The sequence below is a fragment of the Rhodamnia argentea genome, chromosome 11 (genome assembly GCF_020921035.1).
Source record: "Rhodamnia argentea isolate NSW1041297 chromosome 11, ASM2092103v1, whole genome shotgun sequence".
NCBI lineage: Eukaryota > Viridiplantae > Streptophyta > Magnoliopsida > Myrtales > Myrtaceae > Rhodamnia > Rhodamnia argentea.
Genome location: NC_063160.1, coordinates 14,915,770 through 14,941,918, shown reverse-complemented (window position 1 = coordinate 14,941,918; position 26,149 = coordinate 14,915,770). Strand labels below are relative to the sequence as shown.

The window sequence follows — 26,149 nt, the reverse complement described above, 5'->3', positions numbered from 1 at the left end:
CGCATGGGCATAGAGGGTGTCCCTGAATGCGTCAAACGAGGACCGGTACGTTGCGGAGAGGTCGGACTACGACCGGAATGCCACCGCCTGGGTGCTTCGCTGGGCTCGCGGTGTTCACGAACCCCATTTCCTTGGCAATGAAGCCTTTTCCTACAGCAAGCTGGTATCGGACAAAACCTTTTTGGTTAGTGCATTTGTCGAGCATAAGTTTAGAGCTAATAATTGAGATGACATATTTCACTTATGAAGAGGAACCATTGTTTTAATCAGAGAGATCAACAATGCTTAACGAAAGTTGCTGTCGCGATTGTCGGAGTTCCATCGAAGCAATTTAGGTTTTTGGCGACGATGATACGGGTCCTTCCGTCCTCATACATCAGCACATTCCACTTGCTCTGATCCAAAAGCACATTCTCCTTATAATGAAAGATTTGATGGGACCATAGCCAACTGTTCTAAAAACTTAAGCTTTTGGGTTGGACTTTCTAATATGGTATCAGAGCAAGAGGTTACGAGTTCAAACATTTCTAGGCCCATATTTACCTCCCTAATGAATATTTCCACGTTTAGTACTAGGCAAAAAAATCGGACTAACCGTGAGGGGGAGTGTTGGAATATATAAATATTAAACCACGCTTTTTTCTATAAGCTTAAACTTTTAGAACAGTTGGTAGTGGTCTCATAAAATCTTCCCTTACGCTTAGTTTGGTCTTTTTGCTAGTACTAAGCTTGAAAATATTTATTGGGAAGGCAAATAGGGGCCTGGAAATGTTTGAACTCGGGACCTCCCGCTCTAACACCATGAAAGATTTGATGAGATCACAACCAACTATTCTAAAAGCTTAAGCTTTTGAGTTGGACTTTCTAACGTATAAACCCTAGCCTTCATGTAGATCATGAACCTCGACAAGCTTTACCACGTCTACGATCGTCTCGTAGTTTGCCATCCCATCTTGCGCCACCGTTCGGTTCGGCCTCAGGTTCACCCCCTTGGAGTAGTCTCCGGTCATCCGGGCCAACCCAGCTTGGGAAATCAGACCTGCCTTCAAACCCCTAGCAACCTCCGGTGAATGGGGACGTTGGAGGTGGCTAACAAGCTCACGATTTTGGTGACGATGGGTATGCTATTGCTGGTGAAGTCTGTGGAGTTTCACATGGCGAGTTTCATCCCGCCATGGCGGGCGGAGTTCGCCTCTCCGAGCGCATCCAAGCAGGTTTTTTGGCCGGTGATGGCCGCGCTCAGCCAAGTCCGCATGTGAGTGATTTTGTGAAGCGTTTGCCAGCTTTTATCTCGTCACGTAGGTCCAAGATTTACGATTCGTGGCCGTTCAATAGATTTACGATTTAATACACATGCGTAAATCTCACGTCTCCTTAACCGTCCCACAGTTTCATACGACGTAGTTGAATTATTTCGATTTCTCAAGAACACCAAACGCTCAAGTCATCTTCTCTCATTATCTGCACTAAATAACCCAATGGTGATAGCCACTGGACAATAACCTAATATGCATAATCGGAAATACCAATTGGTCATGGGACGAACCGGTTCGATCTTTGCTCACAGGGTGAGCGAAAATGGGAACCCAGTCGAGCTCAACCAGCTGCCTCCGCCGATGAAGCTCGCGGCGGTGAACCCTTGCGCCTCCGCCGCCGACGTTATCACCTTAAAGCCCTTCCACTGCACCCTCTTCGAGGTTCCGGCGCCTGCGCCCGTGTTCTGGTACTCTCCGTAGTACAGCGTGTCGAGGGCGAACGTCCTGTCCCACTCGTGCCAACCCACCGGGTCGATCACGTCCGAGATCGACGACTGCATGATCACCGTCCTCGAGTACAGCTTCCACGGACGCCCGAGGTATGTCGGGAAGCTGCCCTTCACCGGTTGGAGGTCGCTCGTCGCGGCAATCCTGCATCATCGGCGAAATTTAGGGTCACGGTTGTTGAGTTATTTTAGCAAGGACACCAAATCATATCAGGGAAATAATTACTATTCCTATGAGCATGCACCTGCACTTTTGGATCACTATTCCCGTGTTCTGATTCGGGTCGGTTCGGCCTTGAGCGGTAACCATGTTCTTTTGGCCAGAGTTCGGCTTGCGAGCGTGGATGTCGCAGTCCTGGAGGACGGCGGCCGCGTTACCGAAGATGAAGTCGACCGTGCCGGCGATGAAGCAATTGACAAAAAACTGGCGATTGGAGTGGACGTAGAGGGTGTCCTGGTAGGCGAGGATGTCGCATTGGTAGAAGGCGGAGAGATCGGCGCCGACGCGGAGGGCGACGGCCTGGTGGTTGGAAGCGCCGGCGGTGTTCTGGAAGGTTATGTCTCGGGCCAAGAATCTCTCCCCGACCACCGCTGCAGCGCACGACAAAATGTCACATTTCGATAAACCAATTATTACAATTAACCATCTAGCTGAGACGAGGAAGGAGAAACAGGGGACGAAGGAAGCATCCCGGCAAGGGGAAGGCCGTCCTTGTCGCCTCGCCGTACGCAACGTGGGAAGCGAAGGATCGTGCGTTCAAATCAAGTACGGAGGAGAGAGAGAAAAGCGCCAAAAGAGCAAAAAAAAAAGAGGTGGGAGTGGGACCACGAACGACTTGTCGTTTTCACTTTAAATCAGCTCGAGAGATTGGGAGCGCCAATCAAGATTCAAGATCTGTCCCACGCCCCAGCTCCGCTGTGATCCACTAATCGCAATCGGAGGGAGGAAGGAAGGACAGTAAAGAGATTTCCCACGTGCCACGGAGCCGTGTCCGAATTTTGGCAAAAGTGCGGCACGTGGCAACGGGCGGTACAAAACCCACCATCACCTCAATTAGAAACGAAATTTTTTTTGTACATTTTTAATTCTTAGCATTAACTATTAAAAACATTTAGGGGACATAAAAAAGAGACGTACATAGAGAAGCCAAGAAAAACCCAGAGCTCAGTTTGCAAAAAAATGCTATTTAAAATTCTCAATGGACTTTTGACTTTGGTTCCGGCACCATATCGGGGGGCGGGGGGGGTGGGGAGCCGCCGTACATGTTGGATGAAAAAGACTATGTTATTAATGTCGTTAAGTTAAGTATGCTTTTATCACTCCAAAAGGTGCGCAAACTAATCTGCTAATCGCCATTTGACTTATGACAAGTCTGAGAGACAGCACGACCGTACGAAGACCATATGAGAGATGAGAGGGCCAATCCGTCTCTCCCATGTATGAGTTAGGAAGGCTGCCGGAGCCACCTTTGTCCCCATGGACCGTCGTGGTCAAGTCACCACCACTTGCCAACTTAGGTCCTCGTCTATAATAATTCAGCTCCGGGTCCGATCTAACTGATAGTTAAGTTTTTTTTTCTCCGTAATCCTTTCGACATCAATTCAATAAAATATTCAAAAAGTGCTAAATCTATTGCAAGTTAATGAATTCAACCATAAATTTTTCATTTTTGCAAATTGAGTCTTAAGCCTATTTTAACTCAGAACCGCCGACGTGGGCACCCGCAAGTTCTACATGGCACAACCGATATTGACATTGATAATTTTTATAATTTTTGAGTTATTTTATTTTTTATTTCTTTTTTGTTTTTGTCTGCCAAGCTTAGCGAGGGTCACCGACCAGCCCTCATCGACCGACCCCCATTTCACCTAATAGAAAAAAAAAACAAAAATTATCTACACCAACGTCAGTCGTCCTACATGAAACCATCGACGTCTAAGTTAGTGATTATCGATGAAAATTAACTTGATAAACTCATTAGTTAATTGCCAAAAAGTTTATGACTCAATTATCAAAATTGAAAAATTTAGAACTAAATTTGCTAAAATATAATAGATTTGAAACTTTTTGGACAATTTTTTCACGTAAATTCACCATTCTTTCTCGATTTTTCCCTAGCTTTCCGAACGCAACACGCCAATAATGATGTTTAGTCATATCGGCCAGCTTTCACTCTGCTTTGACAAGTTGACTTTCGTATCTCTATTGATTCAATTATTAATGCTAGTGTTGCACTTGTAACTTTAGCTCAAAACAAGGTTGTGCCTATAGGCTATGGCAATTACATATATGTACGTTAATGCTACCAAAAGTAGGTGAATCTACACGGACCTCATTACCCTCCCAAGCTGTACGCATGTGCGTAGTTGATTAATTGTTTTTTTTTTAATGAGCATTTACTGCATGATCGAGTGACGTGTACTTTAACAAACAAAAGCATTTTAGTTGGTCAATCAGAAACAACATACCGACGGTGGCGGACTCGAAGGTGGTGTAACCGCCTTTCACGCTCCGGCTACCGGTGACGATGGTGTTGGTCCGCCCGTCGCCGATGAACATCAGGTTCGTCTTCTTCTTTGACACCTCCACGTTCTCCCTGTACACCCCGGCCTTTATCCTTATCACGTAACGCTTGCTGCTCTTCTCCGGCGCCGCCGCCACCGCCGCCGAGATCGTCTTGTGGGTCCCGCTCCCGTCCGCCGCCACCACGACGTCTGGAGTCACCGCCGTCGACTGCAGCAGCCTCCTGTCCCCGGCCGACAGCCACTGGGGCCACCCACTCTCGTCACCCTAGTTCAAAAGAATTTAAGCAGACTGCTCCGTTGATGGGATGGTGGGGCAAAGTTTTTTCTTTGTTTAATCTTCAACATTACGACGATGTAAAGACGAGAACATTAACCTAATAAGGCTATAACCACGCACCTGAACTCGCTCCTCTTCCTTAAGCATCTTCCGGTGCGCCGCGGCCATGCGCTCCACCTCCATGTCGGCGTCGGTCATGTTCTTGATCATCGCAAGCGCGTTGCTGCACATTTTCTCCACGTGGACCTGCCCCTCCGCCAGCGACTCCCGCACGCGCCGGTCGGCGTCCTCGTGCGAGAACCCGTCCAGGCAGGTCTCCTGGTTCGTCATCGCCGCGCTCATCAGCGTCTTCAGGTCGTCGGCGTGCTGCGTCAGCGACTTCGCCGAGCTCGGGTACGAGCTCAGGTCCCGCGCCGCCTCCCGGAGGTCGTCCAGCGTCACGTCGATGGTCTCGAGGCAGTCGCGGACCGCCCTCTTCTCCCTCGTCGTCAGGCTCTTGCTTCTCTTTCTCAGGAGCTTCCCGATGGCGAAGAAGTTGTGCGCCACGGCAACGGTGGTGATGTTGAGCGACGCCTCGATCACGTCCTTCTGGGTGGCGAGGCCCGCGAAAGCTCCGGGGACGGCGGCGACGGCGGAGTAGCAGAGGTCCGGGTAGCGCGTGGAGCTGCATGAGGACTTGAGGACGGCGTGGGTCGCTGGGGTGATGGTGGAAACGTCAGAGTTCCGGCCGCGGTGGCGAGAGTTGACGCCGGCGACAATGCCAATCACGGCGGCGACGAGAAGGAGGCAGCCGGAGATGGAAAGAAGGAGCTTTCGGTTTCTCTTGCCGGAAGTTGAGATCCCGGCGAGGACTTGCTTGACGGTGGCCATGGCGAAAAAGACAGGAGATGATGCGAGCCTCAGTGGGTCGACGGGGGTGTGATGTGAAATGTCACGGGGTATAAAAAGAAAGAGAAAATTTTTGATTCCATTTTATTTTGTACTTACTTTATAAGTTTATATCTATAATTATTGATATAATTGATTGAATGATTTTTCAAAGGGCGTCTATTTCATCAATATGATGGGTTATGTTGAAAAACAAAATTACGCAAACCATGTGCCACATAAAAAACAATTAAAAATGAGGGAGATGAAGTGATATTTATAGCATTGATTTTCTTTTGTAGAGTTTTTTGCTATTTCTATTTTGTAGCATTAAGAGCTCCAAAAATATCAATTAAAGTTAAAATAATCTTAGTCGACCCTGTGGGACTGGTATACATAGTTGCTTTGTCCAGCATTCAATGCTCGGGTAGTTGATAAGTGGATAGACTCGAAACACATCGAGGATTTCCATACTGTGAAGTTTAGGGCACGCATGGCAACACTTCTGCTTTAAAAGTAGGTTTTTGGCTAGAAGTTGATTTGTTTACTTCTAGAGAGAAGTAAAAAAAAATTTTCTTCTTCAAATGGCTCCAAAATTACTTTTGGAGCAAAAAAATGCTCGAGAAGTAGAAAAGTTGAAGTTACGTAACGCAAAGGATTTCTGTTTTAGAAATTGCGTTATCAAACGGAATTCTACTCCAAAAGTACTTCTGGAATAGAAATTTTACTCCATAAATATCGTCATGCGCGCCCTTAATTATCAAAAGATATTTGCAATAATTTCTTTGAGCGTGTACAGTTATTTTGCATCGCGCTATCGGCGTGCTTATTTATGATTTGTGAATACTTCTACCTGAATTTTAGGATAGCTGGCGTGCTCTTCTGTACATTGTTCAGAAACAAATAAGAGAATGGCGATAAGAAGTGGAGATAATTTGCAAAGTTGATAAAGGGGATTCTATGAACCATAAAATGTGTGGCACAGATTGTTTAGAGAGAAAGTGTTCCGTAACAAGTGGAATTTTACTTTTTTGTCATTATTGTGTGAGTAAAAGGCATCTTGTTTAAGGGTAAATTTGAGAGGGATTTGATTGACATAACCAATTTCAAATAAAACCTACTCAATTTCAAATTTGAGGGCTCTAATGGGTCCATACTTAACCGACTCTTTGAGTTTACTCGGAGTTATAACTAAATGTTTAGGGAGGGTATCGGGTTACTTTCGCTCCCGTCTCTTTAAAGGGCGTTTGATTCGAATTTAAGCTCCGAAAAAAATGTCATCTTTCTCAAAACAATAAATATGTTTTACTTTTTGAAGAAAATCATAAAATGTGCTGAATGAAGCTGGATATCAATATTTGTATTTCTTAAAATTTCTGAGACTTTCACTAATGTTTTCCAATTCAAATATGCCCTTTTGGCTTTTAAATTCCACGTGAATTGGTAATTTCATTTTGTTTTACACTTGAAACTTTGGGCATGGATCTTCGCAGATTGCAACTTGAATTTTTCTATGATAAACGAGGAATAATCTTTTGGCTTTTGCGTGGTGTCTTTAACCCTTTTATCATCATTTTCCATCATGTGATTGTATATCACGTGTCCAAATCCAATTTCATTGGATCCCTCGCATTGCCCGTCGCAACATGTAGCTGAAATCTTTAAACGAAATTTCTTGGCCAAACGAAGAGACATCATCCAACTCGCACTTTGGATTTTTCTACGTTTTGCTTGGACACTTTGTGAGTTGCGTGAATGATAATCCCCACCAAAGAGGTTGCACCCTTTCGTTTCTTTTCATCAGTTAAGTATAAAGGTTACGTTTATTTCCACATCATTCACTTGTCGCGAAACAAACAGACACCCAGTCTTATATAAATTATCAGAATTGGCTTTTCACTTTTCGTCCAAATTTAAAATATTGCCTAAATTTCCAAAGTTATGAACAGTTGACATGTTAATATGCGTGTATCGAGAAAACTCCGAATGCTTTGGATCGAGGAAAAGTGAAAACACTTCCGACGCAAAGTCTGCATTAAATGAAAAGTAAAAGGCAAGAGTATATCCGAAATCACCGCATCAATGGTGATTTAAGGTGAATTCAAAAAATAGTTTCGAACGGGTTAATCATCTGATATTTTTAATAGATTATGCTCAATTTTCCTATGACCTCTCGAAAGGCCGATTTCTCGACGTATCTCATATGTCCAAATTCATTTTGATTTTTTCAAATTGATTATACCTGAATTTCCCGTGCTCCGTCTCTCCCTACCGAAGCATCATTTGTCCGAGAGGGATTGCGCAAATAATAATAATAATAATAATAATAATAAAGAATTGAATTACTGAATATTCATTTGCACATGCAACATCAACACAGTGTCAATAAAACAGAAAACAGCTGGTAAGGCTGAAGGGGAACTACCAAAGTGATGGGGAAAAATTCAAAAAAAAGTAGAGGAATAATTAAAGACGACGCGCCATTTTTTTTTTCTCAAAGGGAAAAAAATAAAAGGAGGGAAGAATATATCTTTTTGTGGGGTCATCTCTTAACGTGTCCCTCCCATTCACGATATGTATGACTCGATTATTAGGTTCTAGGTTTCAGATGAATTTAACCACCAGCATTACTGAGCATCAAGGGCCATCTAAAATTCATGTACATCTCGATTGATGAGCAAATGGATCTCTTTCGATACAAATATGTACGCATTACACTTAGGATACGTTTGTTTCACGGAGAACTCGAGATTTGGAAAACATTTTCATAAAAAAATGAATGGTTATATCTTTCAAAAAGATTAATAACAAAAAATGTATTCATTATTGATAACAATTTATGCCTAACCACTTTCGTGAGTGATGAAAATATCTTGTACTAGTTTATTTTGGCAGCCGATACAAACTATTATTTTTTGAAAAATATTCTTCAAATCTTCAATTTTTCGTGAAACGACGCATTTAGTGACGAAATGTCTACCATCTTTCTTTTTTCCCATTTTTTTTTTTAACTTTTTGCATCCATTTTGGTCCATTATTTTTCTCAAGGATAAGCCCTAGCAAGTATTAGGGTGTTACGTACCCCCGGCCCCTTGCTTTACAACTCATAAATTAACAACCATGTTGCTTTATCCTCTCCATCCCACGTGTGATGATTGATGACTAGTGAAGAAGCCCCGGCTAATCACATACCCAACCCCGTTTTGTGCATGAATTCAAAGGCATGCGCGTTTCTTTCTTCTTCTTTCTCCCTCGCAGAAAGAAGCAAAATTAAAGAGATTCCAGCTGAATTATTGTTCTCCAGTGAAAAGGCGAGATGCTTGTTCCCTGTAATCGCTGTAAATAATCTACTACTTAGGAGCAAACCCTAAGGAAGGCGGATTCGTTCTCTCTGAAGACCTTTGTATCACGTCTAACAGAAGCGCTCGCAACACCGATAGCCATTAGAAAAGCGAAAGTATGTTGCACCAAAACTCAAAAAATCACGACAAAAATGAAATAGCGAATGTGTATTCCGCATTCCGGGCGGAATAATTGAAGAGGAAGGACGCTATCATGATGGTCCCGTCGCTTTCATGCAGTAACAATAACCGTGCAAGGAGAACCACTCGCTTTATTTTGCGCGGGGTGAGCAATCGGAAAAACTCCACTTACTTTCTTCCTTCTTTCTTTTAAAGCACAAACAGAAGGGAAAAATGGGGAGCGAAAATGAGGGACAAGCAGTTCTCGATCCAATCCGATTCCCATAAAATATCGAAAATTGGATCGGTGGTCCCGGTTCCCACTTTTCGGAACCGCGGACCGGACTGGCCACCTTCAAAACCAGGAACCGAACCGGACCATCGGTCCGGTCCGATTCCCAGGCGATTCCAAAGGTTTTCGATCTGCGGTTACGAAAAGTGGATGCACACTTCGTAATTCTTCAATCAATCACACACAAGTAAATATACAGTCTCCAAGTAAACTCTATTACAAATTTACAACCTACACGTTCACTATTCAATGAACTCTAAATGCAAAGATCCACCGGATGCAAACCAGACATTAGTAAACATATTTAATTTCCAAATTCATTGAGAAAAATGGTTGCTACATAGCTCTTATTAGGTTTGTTTTTAAAAAAAATTAAGAAAAACAGGACCGGTCCGGTCCGGGCAATCCGGTCCCCGAAATCAAGAATCGGATTGCCCGATCACCGTTTCCAATTTTTAGAACCGGAAACCGGATCGGATCCCCCTAAAATCGGGAACCGGACCATCGGTCCTCGTCCGGGCGACCTTTTTTGCTCACCCCTAGTGAAAACGGCTCTACCATCACTTCATCAAAAGAGACGGAGCCGTCACATAATCATTCCTTGTTAAAAAGAAAGAAGTACGTATTGTCGAAACGACGGAAGAAGGGGGCATTTTGGTCCTAATTTGGGGATTGTCGAATCCCGTTTGATAGGAGCTATGGATCGATGGTGATAAAGCATCTCTGGCCATTTGCAATCCTTATTCCATATGGGGCATCAATTCAACAATATGTTATCCCACGAACATGGTAATTTAATAAAGTATATCCTGGTTACGTTTAGATCTGCATGTGATCCAGGAACTGAACGCGACGCAAGCACAGAGCATTATGGGATAGCAGCCACGGACAACGACATGAATGTTGGATCTAATCATTCTTCGATCAGAACGTGGGTGGGGGCTCGCACCGCTTCCGGTAGGCTTGTTTTTTTCTCTGTCGTTTTGTAATGAATGTCCCAAAAACGGCGGTTCCCTAGCGGGCTGTCGATAGACCTTGAACGCCCGTCAATTGCGCTTGATTTCCTTATAGACAATAACCCTAATTTCCCCATTCCCACATCTGTCCAAGAATTTTTTTAAAAAGCAAACGAAGAGGAGCGTGGGGGAGCAAAAAGAAAAGGTACAAGTGTATAGCAAGTCATAAATTTTATCATAAAAGTGTAATTTAATCTCAAAATTTTTCAAAAGTGTAAGTAAGTCCTAAAACTTGTTACGAAATGACAATTGAGTTCTAAAATTTTCTAAAAGTACAATTAAGTCTTAAAATTTGTCAAATTGATATGATCAAATTCTTTCATTGATTGCACATTGTGATAAATTTTGAGACTCAATCGCACTTTCATGGTAAGTTTTGGGATTTGATTGTGTCTTTTGAAGGTTTTATGACTCAATTGTACTTTTATGACTAGTATTTTCAGTGTACGTATCCCAAAAGAAAAGGAAGAAGATTTTGATTACTAGCCGCAACCACGCTCAGGTGTGTCCTTGCTTTGTCATTGCAATTTTATGAATGAGTCGAAAAATATTTTCTTGAAAATGACCATTTGTATCGCTTACGAAAATGAAGTGAACAAAAAAAAATATTTCATCACACATGAAAATGTTTAAATACAAATTTTTGTTGGTTAAGAAAGGGTTTTTCACCGAGTTATTATTTCAAGTGATACAAGCAGTTATCTTTAAGAAAATATTTTCCACATCAGTATTTTCTTTTTTTGCATAACAAACGGAGCTTGTTTGTCTAGGAAATGTGTTTTGACATGTCACTGGTTTGAAAATTTTTACTCACCAAGAAAACAAATTTTTCGTAACGACAAGTCGATACGCAAATGCTCTGTGACATTTGAAAATAAAATAAAAATAAAACGGATGGAGATGCGATTTTCCGACCTCGAACTTTCGCTAAATGGATTTATGAAAGCTACATTCCTACCGCACTGTAAACGAGAACAATATATCGTTGAACGGCGTACAAAATGAGAAATCAAAACCGCAACCACGACCGCATATCATTGTACCTCATAATATTGTTCTCGGGTTGTACTCAATCGATCTTCCCCATCCTACAACAATTTGAATCCGTCTCGCGAAAAGATACGAATCTCGCTTCCTCTTCTCCCGTTCGAATCGATTTTGATTTTCTTTTTCTTTTTTCACATTTGAGCTCTCGTGCTATTTCAGCCGGCAAGTAGAGAAAGAAAAGAAAAGATCCCTAAAACTTATTTTCAAATCCTCTCTAAATGTAAAACAGATGCTTGAAAAATGCACGATGGAACCAATCAAGAATTCCAACTTAGGCTGCTTTCTTTGTGTAGTCTAGAATAGAACAAACCAAATCGTGATCGGAAATTCTTCACCAAATAGGAAAAGGGTTAAAAAGGGGAATTCACTCCCTCCAAGAGAAGAAACCTGCATTTGATGAGTGTTCACTGTTCAATCATAAAGTTTCTTTTCCTCATCAGTATATTGACCAATTTGCCTAATTTTAAAAAGCACTGATGATGAGATTGCTAAAGCAATAATGCCCGCAGGTCAAAAAAGATGAGATCGACTGGATCCTCGCTGCCCCTCCAATTGCACGCCCACTGTTTCAGAACCACCCTTCTCCCTCCACGCGGCGGCGTCGTGCGGCGGCGGCGTCGTCTGTGAGTGGTTGCACGGTTGCAATCTTGGTGTGGTCAACCCCCCAAAAAACAATAGGTAGAAAAGGAAAAGTCTAGAACTTTAGTAAGGCTTCCTTGCTACTGGTGTTAGCTTTTTCCTGTTTACTTCGTGCAACTACGTTCGAATCAAAGAAAAACGTCACTTCTAGGCAACGAGGAAGAAGAAATTGGATGAAAATAGATTGGGGAGCTTAAGCGCAATCTACAATACATATTGATACGTGATTATGTAATGACTAACTAAAGCGGGAAAAAAAAAATTTACGGCATTTGATGATTTCCAACTCAGGAGCTGGGAAGTTGTCGGTTCGAATATTCACCAGTTGTGTGCGAATTGCTTTAAGTCGAGACCACTTGCACAGGTCAAAGTTATGGACTTAACTGATTTATGAGGCTTGCAGAGTTTTTCATCGTGAGTTTCTAGATAGCCGGTCTCTATGCTCGTGCCCCCGAATTATCAAAAGCAAATATGGATGAAAATCATGCGGCCTGTATATATTTTTACCAGATCACGCTGGTAGGATGAGCCTCTGAACAAATTGACGGGCATCTTCGCTAACAACTCGGTTTATTTTTTCTTGTTGGATCTATTCTCATTGCAAACATTTTTTCCACAGAAAAAGTACACAGAACTTTCCACAGAATTGTTAGCATCTTTTCTCATGGCAAACATTTTTTTCCCCTTCCTATGTTACGGGCAGCTTTCGCGAGCGTCGCAGGAATCGCTTTTCGAAACCTTAAAGGCTAACGGGGCCCGCCGGGGGCCATGATCAGCTCTACTTGTGTTCTATAGTGAAGTGAAAGCTTGTTATCATGGACTTAGCAGCAAGAGAGAAAGTTGAAGGTTTTAGCGCTCGAAAATGTCTTCGGAGATCCAACATCAGCGCAGCATTCCCAGTGCCGAGATCCATGTATGACTCTGATCCTGGGCCCTTGGGCAGAGCCCATCTAGGTAGGCCTTTAACTGCAAGAGGAAAAAAAAAAAAAAATCGAGTTGTCGTCCATCTTTAAATGCATCCACCACTCACAAGTAATGGGGGGTTGCTGCACCTAAGATGAGCGGGTTCTGAGACAATCTTGTCCGCTCGGAGCACATGCTCAGATCGAAACGTGGTCTGCTTGAGCTCATGCGAACCGAGAATTGAACGCTCATTGCAAGATCGCTGCCATGCGATTCACCTTTCCATGGACGGTGCCATTGTATCCTCAATATAGTTACCATAATTAGACTCCTGACAAAAATCTCAACTTGCCTGTTTCAACCAGCACTAGTAAATGCCACATTCTCTGATATGTACAGAGTCACAGCAGGCACAGATTCTGTGAGCATTCATTTGGTAGCTGGCACTTGCCTATTTCATTGCCCTTCGAGATGCTGTGCTGGGGTCCTCTTCTAACGCACCGCTGGTATGACCTCCCTAGGCCAACATTCTCTTTGTGCCTTCCCTTTCCATTGTCGTCTCTCCAGAAATATTTTCCCCTTCGAATTTGTTCGTGTATCCCTGTGTTCATGATTCCAGTCGAAAAAGCAAGAAATGAGCAAATCCCATGTTGCCCGAGAATCTGAGGCGAGCAAATATGGCGTGGACTTCGAATTCGACCCGGCGTTGGACTTCTCTGAGGTAATAATTCTGATGAGATTTGAAACAAATTCGCTTCAGCAGACTGTTCTCTTTTAACCAGAAGATAAAATTTTCTCTAGTCTTAGAATGAAGCCCTCTTGTGAGATAGATGTGTTTCTGTGTCATCTCTTGGGGACCTTGCTCTTTAAGATTAATTTCACCAAGTTCCGGCTTTCTTCAGTTCCTAGATCAAGCAAGACGACACATATGTGAGGAAGCAAGTCCTAGAGCTCCATCGCCTGTAGCAGATATCGATAGGCAGAGCGAATTCAAGAAGAGCAAGAAACCGTGGAAGAATTCTCTCCTCTCGTGGTGGCCGAAAGCACGCAACAAATTCGAAAAGAAGAGCAAGTCCAGAGTCGAACCTGCAAGCAGTTCTCAGAGCTCTAACCCGATGAGGAATCACATTTCTGGTCCAATATACATGAAGAGCAGCGGGACCAGGAAGGGGAAGCCAGGTGAGCGACCCCATTGCTCGTCCTCGGGCCCCCTGATGGGTCTCTTCAGATCCTCCCGGGTGATGGAGAATGAGATACCCTACGCAGCTCTCGACGACATCGATCCCCGCCGTGCAAAGCCGTATGGTCCTGTCTACTTTGTTACCTAGCAGCTCATAGCTGCGAGAGGACGGTTGCACAGTTGTGATCAGCATTGAAAAGATCTTGTATCGGGCATGTAATGAAATGCTTAAAGGAAAAGAACTGGGTAGCTTGATTGAATGTCTGGTGCATTTTGTTTTCAATTAACTGGTTTTGCTTGTCCCTTCGCTGCATTTGATAGCTCAGAAGCACGGCGAGGATATAAAACAGGAGATTGCGACTGATCTGTTAAGACATTGCGGAAGTTCATTACATTTGTGATTATCTTGCAATAAATTCTAGTGACAGTGCCTCTATTTTCAGTTAAGAAGTAATGTAGTCTTGAAAGCTTCTTTCTATTTCATTTCTACGATCAAGTGATGAGATCAACAGCTGAAAGAAAAGAGTTGATGGCACTGACGTAAGACCGAGCTTTCATATATCCATGGGATGGACAACCGGCAAGTCCTGAGCCACATCCATGAAACTAGGCTAACGTGAAGGCAAAAGAGGAATCATTCGGTGCTTGAAGTGTTGTTTAGCAATTAGGATCACGAGCCACCGTGATTTAACTGCAGTCGGTCTCATATACTCAATCAGTATAATTAAGTGGCGCATACTCTGCAGAAGCTAAATTCACCGAGGCGGAAGTGAAGAACTGAAGTAACGAGACAATCCAAACTTCAATCAGATAGTAAGTAAACCCGAATCTAAGCAAAAGTTCACAATGCCAAATCTTGAGAATGATTGATCATAGAAGAGTAAAGTTGCTGCATCGAGATGCAAGGACAGTGCAGATACAGTCCAAAGTAAAGACAAGAATACAAACTTCTGTACATAACTGAATGCGATCCTTTAAAAGAAAGATGTTGTCACATGACCACATCTTCTGTCGAAAACGATGGATATCCATTTGCCATCGTCTAGAACATAGAAGCTGTTTTCTTTGTGTATAATGTACTCATAGTAAGGAAGTCGTGGCACCGGACTCAATAGCGGAGACAGGCTTCCGTTGATACTATTCAATCAAACTTTTCGTTCTGTACAGGAAAACAAAAGTTCAAGCACCTCAATCTGGGAAGCTTGTCTTTCCCCGGCAAATTTGGCAATTCTCGAGGATTTCCAGAGCAGGACATCCAAATTGATATACAAAATGCCTGAACTTGACATCTTGAATGAATCATTGACTTTAAAAGAATTGAAGAATCGTCGTCTTAATCAATCAGCCGCAGCAGTAAGACTGCTGGCATCTTCAACATATAATTTCGTATTAACAAGGCAGACTTCTCCCAACTTGCTCCGCATCAGCAGAAGTCGGACTGCAAGGATTCACCCTTCTCTCCCTGCTCAAAAGCCTCTTCAAAGACCTCAATCTTGTGGTCATCGGTGACTTCACTTCATCTTGTACGCACCCGCTCGTGGATGGCGAAAAGGACGACGTGCTCTCCATCGTCCGCCTCGGTATGTCGATCACCAGAGCCCCATCTGGCTGAATTGAGGACGAAGCCGATGGAGTCGCCGGTTCCTCCCAAGGAACAGGGCCTTCCTCCAGAGAACCAGTCCTAGAGCTAACCTGAGTGTCATCACCCCAGAACAACACATTAGTTGGAAACCTCAGGGACTCCGTGGTATGTCCACCAGATGAAATATCTTCAACACTCAATTCAACAGATTCATCAACAGATTCGACACTGTCTTCCTCCGGGCCAACATTGACGCGACTCTCAGGCGCTCCATGGACAGAATTTCGACAAAGCGGGCAAGTCGAATGCGATTGAAACCACATGTCAATGCAATCTACATGAAACCCATGATTGCATTTGGGCAGCAACCTGGCTTTCTCTCCGTCAACAAGCTCGGACAGACAAACGGCACATTCAAGCCCGTCCTTGAACTCCTCAGGCCGAAACGCGATGACTGGAATGGACCGCAGGACCGAGGGATCCAGCCCCCGGCGCGCACCCACGGCCGCCATCTCTTGGCCAGGGACGAACACAAAGCGACGCCGCGGCCGGCGGCGGTTGAGGCCCTGAGGAGGGGGCTCCTCCACGCGCCACCAGAACCACTTGGCATACAAGTGGAGGAAAAGAACGAAGACTACGACCAAGAAAAGGATTATAATTGCTATCACCATGATCTTGCCGGTAATTTCAACGGCTGCAGAGTTGTCCAGCGTCCCGCTGGCCTCAGAATCGCCCATTGCTTTCTCACTCTATGATCAGGATCTCTCGACGACGATCTCAAACAAAAGAACCCGCGAGGGATGAATTCCAAAACTTGTCAAAACACCAAAAAGGTGAAAATTTGAAGCAAACCCAGATGAGAAAAGACGCTGGACTCTCTTCAAGAACTGAATGGGGTATGGCAATCGCCTGAAAAAGTTCTCTTTGCTCGGACGACCCTCGAGCCCTCCTCTGGAAGTTCACAGGAAAAATGGTCAGTGCCCGATGAAGGATCAACCGAGGCGGCGCCAAAAATAGGAGGAAGCGAAGTTGGAGAGGAGTGGGAAGGAAAGAGAGTTTGGAATTTGCTCTTCGCGTGGAGGAATTTGGAAAAGTAGGAATCGAAGGAGAAGAAGAAAGTTCAGCGAAGCGACGGGCTGAGAGGGAAACTCCACCTCCAGTTAGGACTGACTGACTTTGAAGACTTGGACTTTTTATGCTGCCAAAATTGGGAAGGAAGAAGAAGACGACGACAATCTGGCCTGGCTGCTTTCCGTTGCGTCTCCTCTTTCTGACTTTTCCCCCTTTGACGCCTCAAATGGCCAGAAAAAACTATTCTTCCTCCTTAAACATCAATTTTTTTTTTCCAAATAGACGGTTTAAGATGTCCACAAAGATCTGAAAAAAAAAAACCAAACTGGTACACTCGTTAACTGTCACGTATCATCCAACTCAGCAATTTGACGATAAAATTTAACGAAAATTAACGGGGGTAAATTTGTTACTGGTGAACCGGTTTTGAATTTTTCGTAATCAAAAAATTAGTTTTGAGTAAATTTGTCATAGGTGTACCAGTTTGGAATTTTTTTTTTTTGTGGTAAAAAAATTACTTTATGATAAATTTGTCACATATATATCAGTTTGAGATTTTTTGTGATATTAACAAAAAAAAACATGAATAAACAGTTTATCGATAAATCTTTGCGGTAGATTTGATTGATAATTTAAAATTTTCTTGTCCTTTTATTTCGTAAAAAATAAATGATTACAAAACTATTTTCGATTTGATCAATTGTATCGCTTGAAATAATTAATAAATACAATTAATTTTGCTATCAACGATTATTTATACCCAATCCCTTTTGTAAACGATTAAAATATTCCCTCATTCGTTTTTGCGAGCGATACAATGATCATTTTAAAAATAATGTCATCCAGATCATTCAATTTTCATGAAACAAAGGGAGCTTTTATGTACACAAGCAAAAGGATTTCCCCTTGAAAAATTTTAAAAAATCAAAATATATGAAGAAAGGAAAATATCTGCAAAAGCTGATCAAGATAGGAAATTGATTTATATGACTACAGCATAGAAAAGCTCGAAGATTCTTAAATTTTCGCAAGAATTTAAAATCAGAATTTTGGTCTTTATATCAAAATACATTGTCATCGTGTAAATATTATGCACGGACTTTAACAGAATGGGGCAAAAACTTGAGATTGAAATTTTCATAGAAGTTTGCTTTATGCCGTATGTATGGACAAAATAAATAAATAAGCATATTGCATGAAAAAATTTTAGGGATAAAACTTTATAAATATTTAAGGACCTTTAATGCGGTTTATCTCTTACAATAAGTTAAGCTTATGTAGACGAGAATATGGTATTTTTAGCGGTTGTACTAAACAATAGTGGCGTGAGAAGAAACTAAGCCCATCAAAATCGAGATTCTCCAAATCCAATCGTGGGGTTGGTTGGATGCGTCGAGGTATCGTAATGGATCGGTCATATCGCATCGTCACACAATAAGCGCACGAAATATGCTCGCCTTTCGGGCTTTTCTAAAGATAGTGGGAGAGAAATTCCACAAATCTGTCCCGTGCAGTAATTGCAAGGGTTCGAGAGATTGTTCATATACATACGAACCGACGCATACGGATAATTTGCAATTTCATCCCTTTTCAGTTTTTTCCTCGTGATCACTGTAAATTTTTCCTTTTTGTGAATTTGACTTTCAAACAAGCTAAGGCACTGCCTCCTGGCCAAACGTAGCTGTGAATTTCCCCCATCCCCAAAGTTCGGCCAAAAGGATGAATAAAAAAAAGATCTGAATTGCCCCAACCTTCTCTTTTTGTCTCCTGGAGATCCTCAGCTATCTTCTTTGAGACCCCAAAACATTAGTGGACTGATTCTGTCCCTAATAACATCATTAGCACCAAGAAAATGTGACTAGGAAAGCTAACCACAAATATAAGGGAGGCATAATTACCGCACCGTTAATTGACATACGACGAAAGAGCGTGAATTACATAACTATCTTCTCCTCGCGATTGGGATTTTAATGACACTGCCCATGTCTCGCTTGAAATATCTTTTTCTCTTTCGTTCTTTGCTACAAGCGATAACATTCCGGAAAAATATTTTTTCAAATCCTTCATTTTTTGCGAAGCAAACGGTACTTTAGTCTTGAAGATTTTTCTATTATCTCATTCGAGTTCTAGTTAACGGAGGATAATCATTGAGAATTCATCACAAAAATAAAAGCACCCTAATGTTAATATATGTATATGTATATGTAAATGAACATTTTTTTTATCGTGTAATTTTCTAAGATTAAAAAGCATTTTTACCAAACACCCTGAATCTGAACCTTCTGGAGGGATTCGACCACGAGGGTCAAAATGAAAAGGACGGCTTAAGTTGAAAAAATAAAATAAAATTGTTCCAGAAGTCCAAATTTTTGACCCGTGGGGAGGGAATATTATGGTCCATATCCAACCGAGATTAATAGCTGCAATAGCAGTCCAGTTCATGCCTAATTTTGACCCGAGGCCGATCGCCGTGCCGGTCACGATCGGATCAGGGGTCAACCTAGTCCAGCTCGGCGGCCTTAAGATATTCCACGTCAGAGTCCATCTCATCAACCGATATGACGTGGAATATTTTGTAATTACGTGGCACCTAAAATAAACCTCGTTTTGCTCCTTCCCTTTTTATATTATTTTCTCCCCTGTCGTGGTAAGCAAGGATTTTTAGTGTACGCAGTGATGGCATGTTGTGCCATGGGTGTAAGAATTATTGCGTAGAGGTGTGCAAGGTCCGGGCTGGTCCGATCTCGGTATGAAATCGAGGACCGGACCGATAATCTCAATCCTCAAATTTTCGGGACTCGGGACCGGACCGGCTAGGACAGGGATTGGCGGGCCGATCCGATTCTGGTATAGTCCTAGTGTGATCACTAACACCGACAACTTATAGAAATCTAACCTTTGAATCTAAACTAACAACTTTCAATCTCAACCATCGAACCTAATAATACATACACATGACCATCGTACAACTATCATATGGGATCGAAGCAACCGAGCGAGGATGGAGACAAGGAGAGGAAGCGACGAGTCGATGGCGCTAGTGACATCGGTAGGTCTTGCCGGTGGTTGCAAGATGCTAGTAGAGCAACGATGCCGATGAGCGAGAGATGGGACCACGAGAGGAATGAGCGGAGAGACGAAGACGAGAGGAACGAGCTCGGAGCAAAGCTACGTTGTGAAAACGAGATGCATGCATCTAGCAAGAGGAGAGGAGTGAGTGTTGAGTAGAAAATGAGAAAATTAGGTTAAGTAGTTCTTCAAAAATTTCTAATTTTTTTTTTCTAATTGTGTATATATATAATGAATTGCTAGTCGTAGAATATTATTCTCGTCAGACTTAAACCTAACTTATAATTATATATATTTTAGGCACTTCGATCCTAGCGGGCGATTCGATCCCATCTACCATGGAATCCGGGAGCAAATGGGGACTGAGGATCGGACCGGATTGCCCCTCTCAAGGATCGAACCAACCCGGCCGGTCCGGTACAGTTTGCTCATCCCTATTATTGCGTGCGTAGGGCTCCCATGCTGTCCTTTCTAGGTTTTGACTTTTATGCCCACATGGGCCGGGTATAATCATGTCGATGAATTATTAATGGACCGTGCAGTTCAAATTAAACGGAGGAGGACAAAATTATAATCAAGATCAAATGAAAAATGATAAAGAATATGAAAGATTTACACGGTCGGGTCCGAATATCGATGACTACCTCAAGGTTCATAGGGACAGCCAGCCGCGCAAAAAAAAAAAAAAAAAAAATCCGCTGTCAATCGTTGAATCAAGGTTAAAAATGTATCTCGAACAAAGAGGAATGGGTCAATGCTGGTCGGCACGCCCTGCACCACGAAGGGCGTCGAGCCGCTCTCAAACTCTACATGAATAAACGAGCATGCTTAGACAATCTGTCTAAACAATATGAAATCGATTAGTTAAGGAACATATCTATGCTTTTCTTCATACGTGTGTTTACGAATCCATAAGCAAAGCCTTTGCATCACCGGATTAAGACCTTAGGCTGGTCCACGTTCTAATACTCTCTCCCAGCCTAAGAAAAGGAAGCAATCTTCATTTTATTTATTTATTTATTAACGATTCCAACGCTTTGACATCATCCGAAATTACGGGCTTTAAGCCGAATTTCTAATGATTAAACCGGGTTAAAAGCAATTATGGCCAGACTAGACAGTATGATGGAAACAGTCATATCAAGCTTCTCTGTAGTGACGACTTTACCAGCCTTTTCAACCCTAAGTAGTAAGTCGAGCATCGGAAACAAAGATCGGTCGAGAATACTCAACTGACTGTGCGGTGAATCGAGAGATCCAAGAATACGATGGCTTTGAACAATCGAATCGGTCTTTTGAGTCGAGCAGGAAGTGAACCGAGAGTTTAGCCACGGATCGAGTTCATGTGGAGCAAGGTAGAGAGCATTTGCGCTCTTCGGTCAAGAATCGAGCTCTTTCCAGTGGAGCAATCATGATTTGGGCAGATCAAGGAAGAACCCTAAACGTAGAGAGAGTTCAACCACGAATCGAGCAGGGAGCGAGAACTCATCAATGATTCGAGCTCCTTCCTGTGGATCAATTGAGATTTTGTAAAAATCATGAATCGATCTCTTTCCTACAGGGCAATCGTGATTTGGACAAATCAAGGAAGAACCTTAGACTTAGAGGGAGTTCACCCACGAATTGAACAGGAAGTGAGAGCTTATCAACGAACCCCGAGTCGTTACTGGAACAAGAAGAGGGACAAAGAGCACATTATCGTTTGGTTGATAACTCAGCAAGAGATGACGCAGTTTCTGTCACGTAATCCACATGGGCGTCACGTTAGCATCGTTTGCACTTCTTCGTTTATGTGAGCCGCCACATAGGATTTTTAATGGTGCTTTCTAATGAAGATGTCATGGAGGGTAAATATGTTACACACGTACAAGTTTAGATTTTTGGCGACAATTTTTTTTTTTTTAGGATAAATATTTCTTAATGACATAGTTTGGATTTTTGGTGATTTTTTCCCTAATATATTTGTCCAATTGTTCCTGGGATTTTCTTGTTGGGCCTGTTTGTTATGGGATTTGCCACGGCCTTCACGCTCTGAGACTATCATTAAGCCCACAAATCTATATGAAGTGGGCTCAAACCTTTGGGCCGTTCTCGAGAGCGGCCGAGCGAATTGCAGTTTCGTCGTCCACCCACGCGATTCACCAAGACTTCGCGGCGCCCGAGTCCCCGACAAATCTCTTCTTCTCCGGATCCGTCTTCAAGTCTTCATTTCGCTGTTTCGGCGTTGTTGGTGTTGGAGGCTCACGACAATCCAACACAAGAATAGTTACATGCTCGGACTCAACTCGGAAGAAGTTCTTTGAGGTGAAGTCTGAAGAGATTGTGTGTTTTGCCATTGCTTCGATGGTCCGGAGCTGCTTGATTTCGTTATTCCAGGCTGAAGGAGCGCCGATCAATGCATTCACTAGGTACCGCGTCGTCTCTCTCTTCATGGGTCGTTTTTCTTTTCTGGGTGCTGTTTAGAAATCGTTTGTTTCTTCTAAAATCACGTCGTTCTGTTTGTTTGGCCGAATTGTGGTTCCTGTTCTTGCTCCGTCATTTTCTTTCGTTTTGTTATGATTGAATATGATATCCAACTGAACGAAAGAGGCGAAACGTGGACCAGTCTACTCAGAAAAGCTTCAGGTCTACGTGTTTGTCGAAATGCTTGGGAGAGATGGCTAGGAGAGAGGAGGACGGAGGATAAGATAGTTGGCGGAGGGAGGAGGATAAAAGTTAGTGGAGAGACTTGAGGTACTTGCAATATGAGAGGATGACTTCACATGCCAAATTCTTGCTGAACTGAAGGACTTTTTGGCACTGGCCAGCCTATGTCCTGTGTCAAAGTGCCGAGCTTTGCCATTTTCTTTGGCAAAACCTCCACTTTCTGAGCTGTATCCCTTGCTGTCTTATTAAGTTTTTTTAACACAATCGTTCCTGCTTCCTACCCGTAGATAGCATCTATCTCCCTGGGTCATACTTTAGTATCACATTGTAGACCCTGACCCTATCGTTGAATCATCTAGATGCTCTGAGGGCTCAGACCCGGCTTGAAGGCAGGTCGCTCTCTCATTCATTCTCCTCTGGATCCGAAGGGAGATGCTACTCACCATGGAAGTACTTAGGCTTGCCAAAAAGGATAGGATTTGATGTAATTGCCATTCGTCCAAGGAGGTCGAAACTTGTGGTTAAAGCAGTTGCTACGCAATGGCCAGAGCGGTTGGCTCTGATTGATGGTGATTGGCAAGGTGAACTAAATGGAAAGCTGGAGAGTTCTAGTCCAGCCATTATTCAGCTTGAGGCAACTGCTGAAGATTCAATGGAAGAGTTTGAGAGAGAAAACATACGGCGCACAAGGATTTCTAGGTCCAACAAAGGAAAAGCACCATGGAATAAAGGCAAAAAACACAGTGCTGGTAAGTTCTAGCTTGTTGAATATGCCTGACATGTTAATTTTGTTTTTAAATTGATCCTCTTACGATTCTTTGAATCCCATGCAGAAACTATCCAGCGGATACGAGAGAGGACAAAGCTTGCAATGCAAAATCCAAAGGTGACGTCGTGTAAGAATGATTTCACGTTTTTCTGAAGTCACAGTGCAGTGATATGCTGAGTTAAATCTCTTAGTGGTAGTTCCTGCCCTTGATGGTTCTAAGCCACCAGAGATCGAATGCATGATTGTATTCTATGATTTTTTATGCTAAGTAATTGCTTAAGTCTTCATAGCTTCGAGAATGTAAGAGTGCAAATTACACAATTGGTCCACAAAAACCAATCATATCTAATGAAAAATTTGTCCTTTTTCCAGGTGAAAATGAAGTTAAAGAACACAGGGCATGCACAGAGGTTAGTATTGAGGTCACCTAGTTGTGGATTTTTCATTTTCGCCTTCTTTCAAGCTACCAGTTGCTCTTCATGTGCAATTGGGGTCTTTGGTTAGACTGTCTTCTAGTGAGTTCTGATTCATGTCTCATCCCAAACCACAGTCTGAAAGTTTAATTTGCTCGATTGCTTTATCTTGTTTGTTGCCAAGACTGCTAAAGTTGGTTGCCCTATCTATGGACCGTACAGTGAAGAGACAAGAATGAAAATTGGGGCCAAGGTGAGAATGGGGTGGCAAAGACGCCGTCGAAGTTTGATGATGCAGGAAACATGCTTCTGTCAATGGGAGAACCTAATTGCAGAAGCTTCTCGAAAAGGCCAACTCATAGGTGTAGAGGAGCTGCAATGGGATACATATAATATTTTGGACAAACAGCTTGAGCAGGAGTGGTTGGTGAGTGTTCAGGAACGCAAATCAATGCCTAGGCCCAAAGGTAGCAAGAGAGTACCAAAATCCCCAGAGCAGAGGAGGAAAATCGCCAAAGCAATTGCTGCAAAGTGGGAAGATCCTGTGAGTGCTTATTAATATTTTGCTTGAAGTGCTTGGTTCATCTCAATTCTCATTACGCCACACAGGATCTTCTGACTATAGGAATATCGTTTAATGCTTGCCGACTCACTTTCAGGTTTTTTATATTCATTACATCACTCAGGCTCAGGATATTGAACTTTCATTCCTCTTGAAAATGGTTTTTCTTCTAGGACTACCGTAATAAGGTTTATTCTGGGATGGTAAAACATTATGGTACACCTATTAAAGCTCAGAGAAAGCCGAGAAGAAGGAAAATCGACACTCTGGAGTCCAGAAAGATGGACCCAGCAGAGAAGAGACCAGACGATACTGAAAATGCTTCTAGGAGCGACACTAGAGTTGATCTCCAGCAATTGAGATTGAGGAGAAGCAAGATGCCCCTGTATAATGACCCTCTGGTAAGTTCAAAGTTGGAAATGATTAAAAATATTCAAGCTGAAAGAGCAGCCATGGATACCAAGGCAATTGAAGCTGTTGAACAAGCAAGGTCGGATTTTCCTTGTTCATTTCCATTCAATTATATTCTGATCCTACATTATCTGCAGTATGAGACCCAATTGTTACTTATGCTGGTTGCTCTTTCAAAACCATTTATATTTTGGTGTGGCAGAGTATTGATTGCTCAAGCTCAGAAGGCTGCAAAAGCCCTCGAGGTGGCTGCAAGGACCAATTCCATAGCTCGAGATTCTCTCCTGGAAGCAAGACGGATGACAGCTGAAGCAGATAAACTGATCAAATCCATAGAAACTGGGCAAAGTTTATCCGGTGAGAATGGGCCACTTGTTTCAGATGCTGCGGCTGAAATGGTTGGCAAAATTGGGGAGGGAACAATTCCAAGTTCTACAAACATACCAAATCACAGATGGGTTAATGGAAGCCACGAACTTGTATCTGGCAGCAGTGAAAACTTTGATTTTAGCAACTTCACGTGGCAGAATGCACTAGACGATGGAGAGATACTTAGTCCAGAAAGTTCCAGTTTTGGTCGACCTCAGTGGAAGTCTCCGATGAAGAATTCGCATCCAGCTCAGCAATGTGATCAAATGGGAGCAACTGGGAATGTGAACCGTGTAGGTCAGGCTAAGGATGAAAAGCGAATAGCACTGAGAGTACATAAGGCTACGAAGAAATGGGTTCGAGGAAGGCTTGTTGAAGTGACGGAGTCGACATAGTTTCAGCTTACTAGGCATCCAACCATTGATTTCTAACGGTAGATTTTACGATGTGTTCGCAGTAGTTCCAAGTCCCAACTCTGGCTGCTTCGGCAGCAGTAGGTGCCTCTTGAAGAATTAACTGCAGCCGCTACAATACACAAGGTTCACACCTTGTTCATCGACGCTTCAAAGAGCTCCTTCTGTTCCGTCGTTTTAGAATCAGGAACTTTGCCAATCTTTGATAAGGCTTTGTTACATCGATTTCGAACGCATTGCGGCTCATGTATATGGTCATCACCTTCCCTTTTGTGTACATGCTCCAATTTTCAGTCCAGGCTTTAATTATGGTTTGAAAACAGTCCATAGAAGTTAACGGTCGTATCTTTTACCTCAAGAGGCGCGCTCTCTCATCTTAAATTGAGAAGTGGTAAAGAACGCAATCATGACTGGCCTCATCCTTACCAATTAACAACTGTCGAAGACACGAATTGGACAGAAATTCGCCAGCGAAGGGTGGAAGTAAACTTGCGACTTTGTGCAAAGATGCCCAATATGGCCAATCCGGCACAGAGATGTTCGCAGTCCTGTTGAGACACATGTGTAAATTGTGATAGAGGAATTTCACATTGGAAAATTTGTGTACTGTGGAGCAGTTAATATATCTTAATTAGAGGTGTCAAAAATGGATTTAGAATCTATATTTCATATTGTGGGTCAAAATGAGTCATATTAAGTTTTAAAAATAACCTTAAATAAGTCATAAATGTGTCACTTAATAATTTAATGGGTATTAATTAGTAATCTAATTGTCTTGTGAGTCATAATAAACAAGTAATTCTTTTTTATTTTTTTCTTTCTTTTCCTTTTTTTTTTTTTTGCAAAACACTGGCAAAGGGTGAGGGCTTCGCGG

General features: G+C 42.7%; 4 protein-coding genes across 5 annotated transcripts; 2 read left to right on the top strand and 2 right to left on the bottom strand.

Annotated features, from left to right (window-relative positions):
• Window positions 1-1,342: 1,342 nt before the first annotated feature.
• Window positions 1,343-5,504, bottom strand: LOC115736467 (pectinesterase). The gene is made up of 4 exons (XM_048272157.1): window positions 4,686-5,504; window positions 4,232-4,553; window positions 2,008-2,353; window positions 1,343-1,907 (listed from the first exon to the last, which is right to left on the bottom strand). Exons 1-4 carry the CDS (start codon window positions 5,433-5,435, stop codon window positions 1,562-1,564), a joined length of 1,764 nt encoding a protein of 587 aa, XP_048128114.1. The 5' UTR covers window positions 5,436-5,504; the 3' UTR covers window positions 1,343-1,561.
• A 7,743-nt stretch (window positions 5,505-13,247) lies between these two features.
• Window positions 13,248-14,233, top strand: LOC115736466. Its single transcript, XM_030668183.2, has 2 exons — window positions 13,248-13,511; window positions 13,693-14,233. The coding sequence occupies exons 1-2, from the start codon at window positions 13,425-13,427 to the stop codon at window positions 14,116-14,118; spliced, it is 513 nt and encodes a 170-aa protein (XP_030524043.1). The 5' UTR covers window positions 13,248-13,424; the 3' UTR covers window positions 14,119-14,233.
• A 567-nt stretch (window positions 14,234-14,800) lies between these two features.
• On the bottom strand, window positions 14,801-16,731 carry LOC115736379 (RING-H2 finger protein ATL3). Its single transcript, XM_030668067.2, has one exon. It carries the CDS (start codon window positions 16,287-16,289, stop codon window positions 15,360-15,362), a length of 930 nt encoding a protein of 309 aa, XP_030523927.1. The 5' UTR covers window positions 16,290-16,731; the 3' UTR covers window positions 14,801-15,359.
• Window positions 16,732-21,834: 5,103 nt separating this feature from the next.
• LOC115736376 lies at window positions 21,835-25,562 on the top strand. 2 transcript variants are annotated; one of them, XM_048272114.1, is made up of 8 exons: window positions 21,835-22,100; window positions 22,698-23,087; window positions 23,172-23,224; window positions 23,480-23,517; window positions 23,743-24,064; window positions 24,256-24,572; window positions 24,696-25,177; window positions 25,311-25,562. In XM_048272114.1, the coding sequence occupies exons 1-8, from the start codon at window positions 22,088-22,090 to the stop codon at window positions 25,376-25,378; spliced, it is 1,683 nt and encodes a 560-aa protein (XP_048128071.1). In that variant the 5' UTR covers window positions 21,835-22,087; the 3' UTR covers window positions 25,379-25,562. The 2 variants fall into 2 exon arrangements, with proteins under 2 accessions (XP_048128071.1, XP_030523923.1); XM_030668063.2 differs by having other exon boundaries at window positions 21,836-22,100; window positions 24,696-25,562.
• Window positions 25,563-26,149: the final 587 nt, after the last annotated feature.